Genomic DNA, 15,155 nt, shown 5'->3' on the forward strand with positions numbered 1-15,155 from the left:
AAACATGTTCAAACTTATGATGATAGTCAGAAAGAAGAAAAACAAGAAGGTTGTACGAAGACACTGCCACGGAGCTAACTTGATTATTGCCCCATCTAGTGGGAATAGATATTGGTGGAGTTTGTAAAAATAAAAAAAAAATTCAGATCCAATTTCTAGGCAACTTCTCGCACCAATTACAACAAATTGACCAATCACAGCCACTTACACACACCATGTGATAAAGATTAGTTTTTAGTCGCCATCTGCAGGTTGTTTGGCAGCCATTTTATTTTTGTTCTTCGACTGAGCACATAAAGTTTAAATGTGACTGTTATTTCTAAATTTCAATTTGAAATAATTTGTATCTATTTACATTGAAATTAAAATAAACCATTGTTTTACGTGACTGGTTGTTTATATCATTTTTAAAAAGCGTTGATTTTAGGCCAAGGCTTAAAAAACGGGCCTAATAAAAAGCATGCACTGGACCTTGAAATTGATTTGATTGCCGTACATTTCATTAAACTCCCTTTGAGGAAATTAAACCCAACAAAGAACTATTAACTGAGAGTAATATCGATCTGGGTTTGGTTAGGTTAGGTAAGTTTTCCCTGTTTAGGTACTAACAAAATCGATTTCTGCCACTAAGAAGTGAAGGCATAGCGTTACATTATGAAAATAAAGTTAATAAACATTCTACTCAAGAATCATGAAAACAGACGCTAGTGGCTTTGACAACCTGAAATATATTATTCTGGCTTTGGCTTCGATCGTTCATTTTGAAACCATGTAAAACATTTTCCCTTTGATCGCATTTGAGGTAAAGCTAATATTATTATAAAATAATGCATTCTTTACCATATTCTCAAAGCCGTTATCATTTCGCAGCTAGATATGAATAAGACTCAAAATTTGTTTACCTAGCATATAAAAACACGCCTAATGACATTAGCTAATTATATTATAAGAAAATCAATTTTCTGTTTCCACAGTTACGAAACTCAATCCAAGCGACTAGGCCTATTTATTCCATTCGAAAAATACACACTGTGAAATTGATAGTGTTAAGGTTTAGTCTGAACTAACCAAATACTAATTGATTTATATAATTATCCAATTTTCAAATTTCACGTCGTTACAAACATCGCACTTGATAAAGACATGTACGATATAACCTATGGGATCATAGAAGTATGAGTAATATCATAAGTTCATAAGATATGCTGACCATAAGTTTGTCACTGGTTACTGAGAGCTTGTCATGAAGGGACGCCTGGTGAGCACAGACTAAACAGGAGGATGGAGTGCAAAACCGCGTGTGGTAAATTCTCGCTTCCGTCGTTCTCGAACTATCTCCCCTTAAGTCTCTAGCATTACGAAATATAGGTAGTGTCATACTTATGGAACATATCTAATAAACTTATGGAAATATTTAATTTAATTTTCGGCAGAGAAATTCATAACAGCGATTCAAACATTATTTTCCGCTAGGAAACCGAGGTTATGGAATCCGCCATAAATTTTTACGAAATTCTGAAAGAGTCTTACAGGAAAATGTTCAATTTAAGGTAAACATCAAGTGTTGTAAATCAACTCATTCAATATTTATTGATAATGGATAATTCCTTTTTTTGTCTGAAGTCTTGGTTTCATACCTATGCCGCAAGAGGATATTAACAAGGTTCGGAAAGTGGGCGATTTACCAGAGGTGATAATAATTCAAAATAACGCAACTCGAGTTAAAAACGAGAATTTTCGCTAAACGAAAAAACAACTGACTTAAAAGGCCCAAAATCTTACGGTTACGTCGGTATACCACCGAGAGTCCAAAGGCTTTTCATATATCGTCTACTAAAGCATAGCTTAGTGAGCTAAGGCTAACGAAGTGCTGACATCTCGACACTGAAAGTTTTCAAACTCAGCCCGCGAATATTTAAGTCGTTGACACTTTTGAGCAGTTAAATCAAACGAGCAAACCGACTCCATTGACGTGAACGTCAGAGTTTGGACTAGTCTAAATGAGCCTTAAAGTAAATGAGCCAGTTCGCTATTCAGAGCTATAACACGTCATTGTCTCACTACTTGCTATAGCCGATGGACTTGCTGTTGTTCCCTATTCAAGCCGAGAATTTCGTTTCATCCAAGACGAAGGCTAAATTGACGGGTGTTTATGACTCGGCGGCCACCGTCATCCTCTCCTCAGTCCCGGAAATGACGAAAAAACCATCACTGTCTTTTCTCAGCATGGAAGGACAGGTAATTTATTTCGAAACTCTTACCATTCAGCACCTGGTTTATGATTAAATTATGTTTCATATTTTCTCGCGGCTCTCACCCTACAATGCAGTTCGCCTTAGTTTGGATGATAAGTCTATTGGCAGTATCAATCCTATTGACATTGGCCACTCCCAAAAAACAAAATGGCCGCTCGTTCATCTTTACTCTCATTGATATGCTATGGAGAAACTTTTTTCTTTTCTTCTATGAACGTGAGATATTTCCAATTAAAAATGGAAACACTTTTCGTAATGTATGGCAATTCACAGCATTCAAGTACATTGAGAAATCGGCAACATGGCGCGTGACGGCCATGTCCTGGTTGATCGCGACCACTTTCATTTACTTCGAAATATCAGGCAACCTGAAGTCGGATTTCACAGAGAAAGTCTACGATACGGTGGACACCATCGGCCAACTCGTTCAACAGGATTTTCACAACGTCTGGTTCTGGGAGGGATCTGACGAATTTATTTCCTTACAGAGAAAAGTAGGTGTCTTTATATGAATGAGCTTGCTTCATGATCGTCTTGATGCCACTTGCGCAGAAAAGTGAGTGTAGATGAATAACATCAAAAGGGGATAATGGAAGAAGAATGACACTCCGTATCCTCTTAATACTTTAGTTTTGTAACATGATTCTTCCCGGGGTAACACTATTTGTTTGCTCTCCTACATGCTCATCAAACTTCAGATGGGCATCACACCGTTTGGTCAACTAAATCCTCAGCAATCAACCCACAAACCTTCATTGTCTTGACGTGGGATAAAAATCCACAAGCGCATGTGCCTTGGCAAATAGTTAAGCACTAATAGAGTACGATGAGGGAACTATTAATCGCGTATGTGATTCGGTTTAGTAACCTTGCCCCAAATGTAAAGTGATGTTGGGAAGAATCATGTTACAATTAACCCGCTTTGTGGTTATACACTTCTCTCACTGGGATATCACTACAGTTGCTGCGAGAGTTAATTTAAGGTTAATTTTCATATCCAGGCAAGGTCGAATGAGAAGAAATACGGCAAACTTCTATATGGGATACCTCCCTCATCCATGCTCTCTGTAGAGAGTGCAACTTTTGGTGAAGAGTTCGCGACAGTCGCTGGAGCCAAAGGTCGTGATAGAAGATTTATGGTCGTTTCGACACTGCTCCTTCAACTTATTCTCTTGGAAAACTCAGCAATGAGGGAGAAAATGCAATACGCCGACAAATACTACTTGTCACCTCCAATAGAACACAACCTCTTAGTTTTCGCTGTTTCACACAATTTCTCGAAATCTAAGTACATGGAAAACGTCAACAAAATGTTAGATATTTTTATTGAGCAATTTAGTTTGCACGATAAAGATAATTTTCATTCACAAATAATTTTTTTAAAATACCATTTTCATAACTTCGTAAGATATGTTCCATAAGTTTGTCACTGGTTATTGAGAGCTTGCCATGAAATGACGTAGGTGAAACGTCATAGATTCCAGTAAAGCGACGCCTGGAGAGACGCTGTCAAAGGCTTAGTACAGATAAAATAGGAAAACTGAGTGTTGTTAATTCTTGCTTGTCGTTCTCGAACTAGCTCTCAGTAAGTCTCCAGTGTTACGAAGAATAGAAGTGGAAAATACTTATGGAAAATATCTTACAAACTGATGTTACTATTGACAGTCTATTTTACCTCTCCCAGTGACGATGACGTCTCGGAGAGGCATTGCACTGGACGTATGTGTGTTTGTTTCTGTTTTCAATAATATTTAATTTACATGCTCTAGGGTACAGTTATTCGCCGAAAATGACCTCACATTCTGCCTTCTTTACAAACCACGCTATGCAGTCGACCTCATTCAATGGCTAAAACCCCGGGACGATTTCTCCTCGATATCTGTCAAGGAAATCGAGAGCCTAATTTCCATCTACTTGATGGGAATGGCGTCCGCCTTATCGGCTATAATATTGGAAAACGGGCTGTCGTTTTTGATGCCGTTGAAGAAGTCAAAAACCCAAAGCAAAAATTTAAGACGACACCATCATAGAGTTAAACTAAATACTCTAATGTATCAATACTAACAATATCAAACAGAACTTTTGAATTCCATTTAGTAGTGAACATAATTCACGTAAATTTCTTAATTTTAATACCACAATATTGTAGAGGGTCTACTCGGTAGCATGGATGAAAAAAAACTAACAGGGATAAATCAAACTCGTAGACTTTACATTACTAAGAGGGAAACACGTTTGTTACCAACAAGGCTGCCAGATTTGATTTCGATTTTATTTTTTTAGCTCATTTACCGATTCAAATTCGGAAGTAGATTTATAGAAATTTTGCCATCTCGTGGTAACCTCGGGAACTTTAATTTAAAAATGTCGATTCCAACTTTTGACGTTGGAGAATCTTCGTATGATTTGTTAGGGTTGGTAACTTGCATACGTTATATTCAAAATTTTAAAGCTAAAGTTTAGAAACTTTTCGAGTCATTTAAAGTCTTCAACTAAATATTATAAGTTTTTTTTTAATTTCAACAGAAAAATAGCTCTGCGAATAATAGTAGACTTGAAAACTACACTAAGCCTTGACAAGGTATCAGCGGAATCCCGATTCCCGAGCCGCCGGCGGCTAAGCTCCCCGTAGCCGCGGGAATAGAAAACATTCCTCGTAAAAAACAGATACACGGCGTCTTAAATAGGCCAAGCAAAAGCTACCCAGATTGATAAGATCTTCGTGCCTTACTCCCAAATAATCTTTCGTATTGTGAATAGTTTTAACTAAAGAATATTTCAGACACTATACTCAATATCACAAGTAGAATAATCTTACTCCTTTTGTCAATATTTATAGTAGTTCCCTAATTCCAACAGAAAAATAGCTCTGCTAATTATAGTAAACTCGACGAAAACTACACTAAGCCTTAGCTAGGTATCAGCGGTATCCCGATTCCCGAGCCGCCGGCGGCTGAGCTCGCCGTAACCGCGAGAACAGCAAACATTCCCGGTTACGATTACGTGGGTACAAAAAGCAGACGAAACAACAACCGACTTGACCCCGTGATTGAATCGGTAAATTGAATGTTTCCGGTTCTTATAATATCGGCCGCGAGGGTGCGTTTCGAACAAACATTTTACCGCCGTGATTTATCCCTGTTAGTTTTTTTTCATCCATGTCGGTAGGCTCTTCTAGATAAAAACCAACACCCTCTCGTAATGTTATTGATATTAATACATTTACACTTTACCATAGCACGTTTATAATGGTTTAATATAAACACTAACGAGTGGATAACTCAAACAGATTAACTTGCACCGAGTTTCCATGCACCGTGATGAAACTATGACAAACAGACCTTTAGTCAAAACAAACTAGTATGCGCAAAGTTTTACCGTTAATACACACACACTCCCTTTTCGGGTATTTTTGCCTGACTAAAAAACGTTATGGAACAAAATGACATTATTATACCAAGTTAATAATCATTTAATATAAACACTATCGAGCGAATCAATTTTACCAAACTCTTAACCAACGGAAAGTGTACTTTTACCGAACAACGCCCTTTCGAAATTTACCTGGCTTATAAAACCTTTAGAATGAAAACACACGATAACTAAGTTAATAGTGGTTTAATACAAACACTATCGAGTTAATATCACAAAAATAAGTGTTTATTCCGTGTTACCACCCATACGAAACTAAACTCTACAACGTACCAAAATACGCGCGTTATAAAATTCTGAAAGTAACTCCACGCTGTTTAAATAAATTTCGACGTAGTGTTACCAACCGTTGTACCAACGTTTGGGATCATCGAGGTAAGTGTAAAAGAGATGGGGGGGGGGGGGTTGTACTTATAGGGACTTTTGGATATCGAATTCGGTTAAGGTAATCAAAAATTTGATTGTCGGGTACCCGATATTTTTTCGGGTATCCGGGTAATTGGGTTTAACCGAAAAGTATTTGTCGGGTATCCGGGTAATTGGGTTTAACCGAAAAGTATTTGTCGGGTACCAGTCGGGTATTAATAGTTAAAATGACTACTACCGCCACGGAACATTTACAGGCAGAAAGAAGCACAGACGAATACTGAATACATGGATAAGCATTAAAAAATCGATTGTTCACCTTCGATTTGTAAATTCAACTTCTAAAACATATAAAAATATTTACCCATTGCTCTAATGTTGAATTGATCTTAATCCATTCACACTTTACATAAACCTTTCGTAAACTGATACAATACACTCTTTACCATATAGTTATCATCATAGCGCAGCTATGTACGAACAAGACTTAGGTTTGTAGGAATGGCCACCTGGCGTAGGCAATAAAAATGGTTTTATAAAACTAGATAAGTATCAAATTCTTAAAACAATAGAATGAATTCCATTAGTAAAATCAATTTTTGTCCGTTTCCACCGTTACGAACTTTAACCAATAGATTTTGTATTGGATTCTTGAAAGAGACACTGACTCTGGCATTGTTAACGGTTTCTCTGAACTACCTAGCTCTTTCGCCAATTGATGTGGTTTTGAGAATCCGTATCTCTCTATCTATTCTGTGACAGGATGATATAAAAGCAACCCATACACGTAAGAATCTTCTCGGGACAATGACATAAGTCACAGCATAATTATAAATTTTTTTTGGATACTTCGTGACTTCAGACTTCACAGAAATGTACGATTTGAAGTTTGGGATTATCGAAGTATGTTATAAATCAGATTTTACTTTAACTTAACGAGTGTTTGCTTTAGAAAAAGATAATTATAATTATAATAAATTAATTACTTTTAATCGTAGGAAACTGAAATTTTAAAATCCGCTACGCAGTTATACGCTATGCAGAAAGAGTGCTATAGCAAAAGGTTCAACTTAAGGTAAACACAACTAAATGGTGTAAGCAACAGTTTATAAGATATGTTCCATGAGTATGACACTTCCCAAGCCTCGTTATGCTAGAGACTTACAGCTCGAGCTAGTTCGAGAACGACAAGCGAGAATTGACTACACTTGGATAATTTTGCAGTCCATCTCCCTATATATGCTTTGACTGTGCCTCATCAGGCGTCGCTTTATGAGTATCAATGACCTACGTCACTTCATGACAAGCTCTCAATAACCAATGGCAAACTCATGGTACATATCTTATGAACTTATGGTGTAAATATAGATCAATATTTATCAATAATGGCTAATTGTGTTATCTGAAGCCTTGGTTATATTCCTTTACCTCAAGAAGATCTCCAGAAGTTCCGAGAAGTTGGTGATCTACCAGAGGTGAATATAACATATAATTAACATCTCCTCAGGCAAACATGATACAAATTACATATGTTGAATAAAAAAATTAATATAAAAGTCGGCTTACGCTCCACATTTATGTCGGTTTTGTTAGGGTTTGAAGAATAATTTGACATGTACATATGTCGCTTATTGTTACAGCCAATAGACGTGTTGCTGTTTCCTATTCAAGCGGAGAATTTCATTTCTCCACAAATGAGGGCAAAAATGTCGAGCGCCTATGACTCAGCGGCTACAGTCATCATCTCTTCTGTACCGGAAATGACAACGAAACCATCTCTGTCTTTTCTCAGCATGGAAAGACAGGTAATTAATTATCCACTAAAAGACTCAAAACACTTACCATTAAGCACCAGGTTTATGTTATAATTATTATGTTTCATGTCTCACGGCTTTCACCCTAAAATGCAGTTCGTCTTAGTTTGGATGACGAGTTTATTGGCAGTGTCTTTCATCTTGGCTTTAGCCACTCCCAGAAAACAAAATGGCCGCACATTCATTTTTACTCTCATTGAAATGTTATGGAGTAACTTTTTAATATTCTTCTACGAACGTAATTATAATCTTAATTCAATCTATGGCCAACTAAAAGTAAAAATAATTATTTATTTGTCGATTTGAAAATGGTGTCACAGCGTTAAGGTCCGTTGAGAAAGCGATCACGTGGCGACTGGCTGCCATGTCCTGGTTGATAGCGACCACTTTCATTTTCTTCGGGATATCAGGCAACCTGAAGTCAGATTTCACTGAGAAAGTCTACGATACCGTGGACACCATCGACCAACTTATTCAACAGGATTTTCATAACGTCTGGTTTTGGGACGGTTCTGACGAATTCGCTTCCTTACAGAGAAAGGCAAGTGTCGTTTCATTAATGACTGTGTTTCGTGATCCTCCTGATCCAACGCAACGACAATTTGCATATCCAGGCGAGGTCAAACAGAGCGCAATATGGAAAACTATTGGATGCGATTCCGTCAACCTCGATGCTTATGGTAGAGAGTGCAGTTATGGGAAAAGAGTTTGCGGATATCGCGGGAGCCAAAGGACGTGATAAGAAGTTCATGGTTATTTCGACACTGCTCATTCAAGTTCTTCTCGTGGAAAACGATGCAATGGAAAATATAATGCACTACGCCCATAAATATTATTTGTCACCTTCAATAGAGAACAACCTCGTGGTTTTCGCTGTTTCCAACAATTTCTCGCGATCTAAGTACATGGAAAACGTCAATAAAATGTAAGATAAGATGTAATGTAAGATGTATTAGGAACAAAACTGCCCCTACAATATAGCCAATTTTCAATCACAAATATATTTATAGAATTTAACAAGTGACTTACTATTTTTTCTTCTACTCTTCATTTATTTGCTTCAGGGTGGAATTATTTGCCGAAAACGACCTCGCATTCGGTATTTTACACAAACCACGCTATTCTATCGACGTCATTCAATGGAGAAAGCCACAGGACGACTTTTCTTCGATATCTGTTATTGAAATAGAAAGCCTCATTTCAGTCTACTTTGTGGGAATAGCGTCGGCATTATCGGCTCTGTTCTTGGAAAATATATTTACACTTTTGATGTTGTTGAAGAAGTCACAAAGTAGAAAGAAAACTTTAAGACGTTACTATCGTAGAGTTAACCTTCACTACCTAATGTACTACTATCTAGGGCCTTAAATACGTCTTTACACCATACGTAAATGTAGTATACCTAAAAGTCACAATGAGAAGTAACAGTTTGATAACTGAACAGGACTCGGTGCAGTCTAACTAGCTCGTGGTGCACAATATACCTTTGGTATGTGAGCTTGACGTGGCGACGTGTCACCCCTTTCAACATTAACATTAATGTTTCACCTTACGAGTGAGAAGTGGCATTAAAAACATTGATCCAATTGACTTTAATTATGCACTCCCTTTTCGAATATTCTTTTCTCAAATAAAAATCACGTAACCATGCCATGTTTATAGTGGTTTAATATAAACACTACACTAGCGAGTGGATAACACAAACAGATTCATTCCACCGTTACGAAACTGACCAACAGACTTTTGGTCAAAACAAACGAGTTTCCCTAAAAGTTTTACCCTTAATACACACACTCCCTTTCCGAGTATTTTTGCCTGACTAAAAAACGTTATGGAACAAAAGTTTATAATCATTTAATATAAACACTATCGAGCGAATCAATTTTGCGTGAGTTTCCACCCTTAAACAAAACTAACCAACGGAAAGTGTACTTTTACAGAACAACGCCTTTTCGAAATTTTGCCTTGCTTATGAAAATTTTGGAATAAAAACACAAGATTACAAAGTTAATAGTGGTTTAATATCAACACTATCGAGTGAATATCACACAAATGAGCGTTACTTCCGTGTTTCCAACGTTACGAAACTCAACCCTGCCCAACAACGCACTTTGCAAAATTGTGAAAGCTACTGTGAAGTCCGTAAAAGATCAAATCAATTTTGGCGTTGTTAACAACGTCGCGCATCGTGGAAATGTACGATTTAAGGTTTGGGATTATCGAGGTATGTGTAAAATTTAGAGGGTGTAATAATAGGGAATTTTTGGATATCGAATACGGTTTGGGTATTTAAAAATTTGTTTACCGGGTATCGGGGCGGGTACTCGATATTTGTTTCGGGTATCCGGGTAATTGGTCTCACCCAAAAAGTTGTTGTTGGGTACCAGTCGGGTATTTTAAGTTAAAAAGAATGCTTATCGGGTAAAATGATTATAATGGGCATCTTTCAAGTAGAAAAAGTAGTTTAAAATATTCAAAGAAATTATTGAATATTTCAAACTTTGAGTAGGGTCTTTCTCAGTTTCTAAGCTTTCTTTAAGTTTTGGTTCATTTAGCATCCCACAGTAAAATACTTTGGACAAGGTACTATCGCCTAAGCTTAAAAATTCTGATTTCAACATGGCATTTTGGTACTAGGATGAAGTGGTGCTAACCCTCGCTGCTCGGCAAAATTTTGTATTTCTGTAGTCTGTCCAAGGAATCACCTACTACAGAGCGCTTAATTTAGGTCAAATAAATTCAAACTGGACCCAAAAAAACCTTGGAGGACGGTCCCCGCCCTGTTAGTCCTTCCTCCTTTGTTGTTGACTACCAGTTTGAACTTGACGGTACTGGGAACTAAGCCCGGGTAGTTTAAAAGTCAATTTCGGGTATGGAGGCGGGTGTCCGACATGCTCCCCGAACGGGTACCCGCACCACTCTAAATGAAATTAGTTTGAACGTTACACCTGATCAACGAGACATTCCTATTAGTGATTGAAATATTTTTCTGCCCTAGGAAATGGAGATTATGGAATCCGCCGCTCAAGTTTACGGTATGCAAAAAGAGTGTTACAAGAAAAGGTTCAATTTAAGGTAAATTACAATTAGTGTAAATCATGTTTAAATGACTTTCCTCAATATTTATTGCTAAAGGCTAAACCAGATTTTTATTTAAAGCCTTGAGTTTATTCCTTTTCCGATGGAAGATATCCAGAATGTTCGGGAAGTAGGTTATTTCCCTGAGGTGAATATACACCTAATATCAGTAGATACCTCTCCCAAGTTCCCTTACCCAAACCAGTATCATGATTAGGGGAGTTTACATTCAACCCTCGGGCTATATTCGGCATTGATGGGCCGACTGGAAAACGAGCAGTCGTGGTACGGCTTGTGGCGAGCTAGAGATTTTTCTCTCGTGAAAAACGCGACGCAGTAATTCGAAGCAGGTTAGGTTGGGTACGGTAGGGTTTGGGTTGCGTTCGGGTTGGGTTGGGTTTGGGATCGGTTTCGGTTTCGGGTTCAGGTGGGTTGGGGTTGGGGTTCGGGTTCGGGTTCAGGTGGGTTGTGTTGGGGTTCGGGTTCAGGTTGCGTTGGGGTTCGGGTTCAGGTTGCGTTGGGGTTCGGGTTCAGGTTGCGTTGGGGTTCGGGTTCAGGTTGCGTTGGGGTTCGGGTTCAGGTTGCGTTGGGGTTCGGGTTCAGGTTGCGTTGGGGTTCGGGTTCAGGTTGCGTTGGGGTTCGGGTTCAGGTTGCGTTGGGGTTCGGGTTCAGGTTGCGTTGGGGTTCGGGTTCAGGTTGCGTTGGGGTTCGGGTTCAGGTTGCGTTGGGGTTCGGGTTCAGGTTGCGTTGGGGTTCGGGTTCAGGTTGCGTAGGGGTTCGGGTTCAGGTTGCGTTGGGGTTCGGGTTCAGGTTGCGTAGGGGTTCGGGTTCAGGTTGCGTTGGGGTTCGGGTTCAGGTTGCGTAGGGGTTCGGGTTCAGGTTGCGTTGGGGTTCGGGTTCAGGTTGCGTAGGGGTTCGGGTTCAGGTTGCGTAGGGGTTCGGGTTCAGGTTGCGTAGGGGTTCGGGTTCAGGTTGCGTAGGGGTTCGGGTTCAGGTTGCGTTGGGGTTCGGGTTCAGGTTGCGTTGGGGTTCGGGTTCAGGTTGCGTTGGGGTTCGGGTTCAGGTTGCGTTGGGGTTCGGGTTCAGGTTGCGTTGGGGTTCGGGTTCGGGTTCGGGTTCGGGTTCGGGTTCGGTTTCGGGTTGGGGTTGGGGTTTGGGTTCGGGTTGGGGCTCGGTTTCGGTTTCGGTTTCGGGTTGGGTTGGGGTGGGGTTTGGTTCAAGAAACGGCCAGAGAAACGTTTTTGGTTGTTTCTCGCTATCTCAAGGGCGCTGAACACGAATATAAACTTAAATTTCAATTTAAAAAAATGCCCAGAACCAGAAAGACTAAACCTCGCTAAACAACCATAAATTTAAGGGTTATATTCTCATCGATTGGTATAGCCTATGGACGTGTTGATGTTTCCAATCCAAGCCGATAATTTCATTTCTCCTCAATTGAAAATTAAAATGACCGGCGCCTATGACTCGGTGGCCACCGTCATCGTCTCCTCAGTTCCGGAAATGACAACAAAACCATCTCTGTCTTTTCTCAGCATGGAAAAAAAGGTAATAATTCGATAAAATCCTTGGAACCTTTCTTGTTTAGCACTTAAGCACCAGGTTTTTGCTAAAGAAGAAGGTTGCGGAGAACTATTTACAAGCCTTAGAAATAGATTGGGATTATAACAGTAAAATTAACTCTTTCACGGACCTCACCCTAAAATGTAGTTCGCCTTACTTTGGCTTACGAGTCTATTGGCAGTGTCAATCCTATTGACTTTGGCCACTCCCAGAAAACGAAAAGGTCAAAGGTTCATTTTTACTTTCGTTGAAATGTTATGGAGTAACTTTCTACTGTTTTTCTACGAACGTAAGATGTGTCTAATTAGAAATTAAAAGTTTGGGTTCAATAATAACTGCCGAAAATAAATGGTATCACAGCGTTCACGCACATTGAGAAAAGGGGAGCATGGCGAATGGCTGCGATGTCCTGGTTGGTCGCGACCACTTTCATTTTCTTCGAAATATCTGGCAACCTGAAGTCGGATTTCACAGAGAAAATCTACGATACTGTGGACACCATTGACCAATTGCTCAAACAGGATTTTCGAAATGTCTTATTCTGGGAAGGATCTGACGAATTCATTTCCTTACAAAGAAAGGTAAAAGTCGATAAAGAATTGTTGTAAGAAAGGTTGCGCTACGCTTTGTAGTTTCCCGTCCTTATTTAGTGGTTTATGGTTTATCGCGTTTGTCAGCTGACCTTGCAGTGTTTTACATTATTTATCTCCAGGCAAGATCAGACGTGAGGAAATGCGGAAAACTGCTAAATGGGATTCCTCCCACATCCATGCTATCTGTAGAGAGGGCAGTTATGGGTGAAGAGTTAGCAGACATCGCTGGATCCAATGGAAGTGATAGGAAGTTCATGGTCATGTCGACATTGATCATTCAACTTCTTCTCTTGGAAAACCCAGCTATGAGCGACAAAATGTCATTTGCCGACAAATACTACTTGTCACCTTCAATAGAAAACAACCTTGTGGTTTTCGGTGTCTCCAACAACTTCTCGCGATCCAAGTACATGGAAAATGTCAACAGAATGTAAGAAAATTGTTATTTCGAAAAGACTTATTGAGTTTGGGTCAATTTTCAAAAAGTTCGTTGGTAATTAAACCGAAATGAAGTGATTTAAGGCTGATTAAGGGCGTTTCTGAAAAGTCTGTCACAAATTAAGGGGATGTGCTTTAGGCGATTTTGAGTCGAAAATGTTCTATGGCGTTTTGCCATCCGGGCCACTGTTTTTGAGTTACGATTTGAATGTTTTAGAGGTGACCCCTTAATTGAATTAGAAATCATTGTCATTCAGCTTCTTAATTAAATTTTAGGGGCCATCCGTAAAATATTCCAATCATAACTCGAAAACAGTGTCCCCGGACGGCAAAATGTCATAGAACTTTTTCGACTCAAAATTGCCCAAGGAACATCACCCTTAATTTGTGGCAGACCAGGGATAGATAGACTTTTTTAAGACGGAATGGGTAACAGGGTTATTCGGGTGCGCGTCCTAGTCCACGACCCCCTTACCCGTGACGGAGGGGTATGAAAGAAGAGGCGGGTCTTATTTTCGTTATGGCGTTGTATGTATATCCGGGTCAAGTAAACGTCGTCTGCCCGTCGTCTGCCCATTCGTCTGCCAAGTTGGAATGGGCTCGGATTGTAATTTTTGAAATAACATTGTTTAAAAATGGAAGTTACACAAGACTTAGGGCTTGCAACTGAAAAAAAACGGGGAAGACCCAAGAAAATTAAAAGTGAGTTAGAATTGAGTAAAAGTCTTCATAGATATTACAGCACGAACAGGTTTTAACCAAACACTAAGCTCACAAAACTCCTGACCATTGACTAAGCCTTGGTTGACTTCATCAAATTCGTTTACAAAATCATGAGGATAGTAGAAATGATTGGCTTAAGAAAGAATTAGCGAACACTTTTCACCTTTACAGATGTACTCCAAATCCAAAACACCGGCACCAAATTCACTAACAACCTTCTTAATTGCTATTAAAAACAATTCCCGAATAATTACCTGGACCCTCGCATTTAGACGGCTCCATTTTGAACCCCTGTGAAGACGCTTATCTGTACAACCATAGCCCACTCGATCCGCGCTCTATAGCTATAGCGCGAGCAGCTTGTGTCGTGACGCGCGTGATCGAGTGGGCTATGGTACAACGCAAGAGGGGTCGTAGTCATAGCGACAGAGTTAAACAGGAATTACGTATTTTTGGCCCTCCCCGTCAGCAACGTCACCAATACGTAGTTTTTGTGAGCCAATAAGATAATTTAATTTTTTGGTTACGTGTTGAAGGAAGGGACTATATACTCGTCTATGAGTCGGACTGAAGTAAAGGCCAAACATTGTTTATTCCGTCTTAAAAAAGTCTATCTATCCCTGCTTCAATATAATTTATCCTGATTTTATTATTCATTTGTTTAGGGTGGAGTTATTTGCCGAAAATGACCTGTCATTCTCTCTTTTTTGCAAACCACGCTACGCAATCGACCTCATACAATGGAAAAAACCACAGGACGAATTCTCCTCGATATCAGTCAAGGAAATCGAGAGCCTGATTTCGGTTTACTTGATGGGAATCCCGATTGCCCTGTCGGCTCTCATTTTGGAATACGGGCTATCGTTCTTGATGTTATTGAAGAAGTCAAAAAC

At 39.3% G+C, this 15,155-nt stretch overlaps 2 protein-coding genes and 2 long non-coding RNA genes across 7 annotated transcripts; 3 read left to right on the forward strand and 1 right to left on the reverse strand.

The window, feature by feature from the left end:
- The first annotated feature begins 1,095 nt into the window (after positions 1–1,095).
- On the forward strand, positions 1,096–1,931 carry LOC149678201 (uncharacterized). Its single transcript, XR_016366041.1, has 4 exons — positions 1,096–1,173; positions 1,474–1,550; positions 1,624–1,690; positions 1,769–1,931. It is a non-coding gene; the product is annotated as an uncharacterized LOC149678201 (long non-coding RNA).
- A 145-nt stretch (positions 1,932–2,076) lies between these two features.
- Positions 2,077–2,767, forward strand: LOC149678202 (uncharacterized). Its single transcript, XM_089836221.1, has 3 exons — positions 2,077–2,238; positions 2,330–2,471; positions 2,529–2,767. Exons 1-3 carry the CDS (start codon positions 2,077–2,079, stop codon positions 2,765–2,767), a joined length of 543 nt encoding a protein of 180 aa, XP_089692347.1.
- Positions 2,768–4,322: 1,555 nt separating this feature from the next.
- LOC149678203 (uncharacterized) lies at positions 4,323–9,743 on the forward strand. 4 transcript variants are annotated; one of them, XM_089836217.1, is made up of 10 exons: positions 4,323–6,062; positions 6,507–6,840; positions 6,916–6,956; positions 7,052–7,128; positions 7,462–7,528; positions 7,694–7,858; positions 7,964–8,105; positions 8,188–8,408; positions 8,482–8,792; positions 8,932–9,742. In XM_089836217.1, the coding sequence occupies exons 3-10, from the start codon at positions 6,927–6,929 to the stop codon at positions 9,233–9,235; spliced, it is 1,317 nt and encodes a 438-aa protein (XP_089692343.1). In that variant the 5' UTR covers positions 4,323–6,062; positions 6,507–6,840; positions 6,916–6,926; the 3' UTR covers positions 9,236–9,742. The 4 variants fall into 4 exon arrangements, with proteins under 4 accessions (XP_089692343.1, XP_089692344.1, XP_089692345.1 ...); XM_089836218.1 differs by having other exon boundaries at positions 4,323–6,840; XM_089836219.1 differs by lacking the exons at positions 4,323–6,062; positions 6,507–6,840 and adding an exon at positions 7,211–7,387 and having other exon boundaries at positions 8,932–9,743.
- Positions 9,744–12,717: 2,974 nt separating this feature from the next.
- On the reverse strand, positions 12,718–13,667 carry LOC149678204 (uncharacterized). Its single transcript, XR_016366254.1, has 3 exons — positions 13,191–13,667; positions 12,880–13,076; positions 12,718–12,808 (listed from the first exon to the last, which is right to left on the reverse strand). It is a non-coding gene; the product is annotated as an uncharacterized LOC149678204 (long non-coding RNA).
- Between the last annotated feature and the right edge of the window lie 1,488 nt (positions 13,668–15,155).

This window comes from Phalangium opilio, unplaced genomic scaffold (assembly GCF_054372755.1).
Source record: "Phalangium opilio isolate 3A_F unplaced genomic scaffold, DU_Popi_V2 ptg000042l_1, whole genome shotgun sequence".
Taxonomy (NCBI): Eukaryota; Metazoa; Arthropoda; class Arachnida; order Opiliones; family Phalangiidae; genus Phalangium; species Phalangium opilio.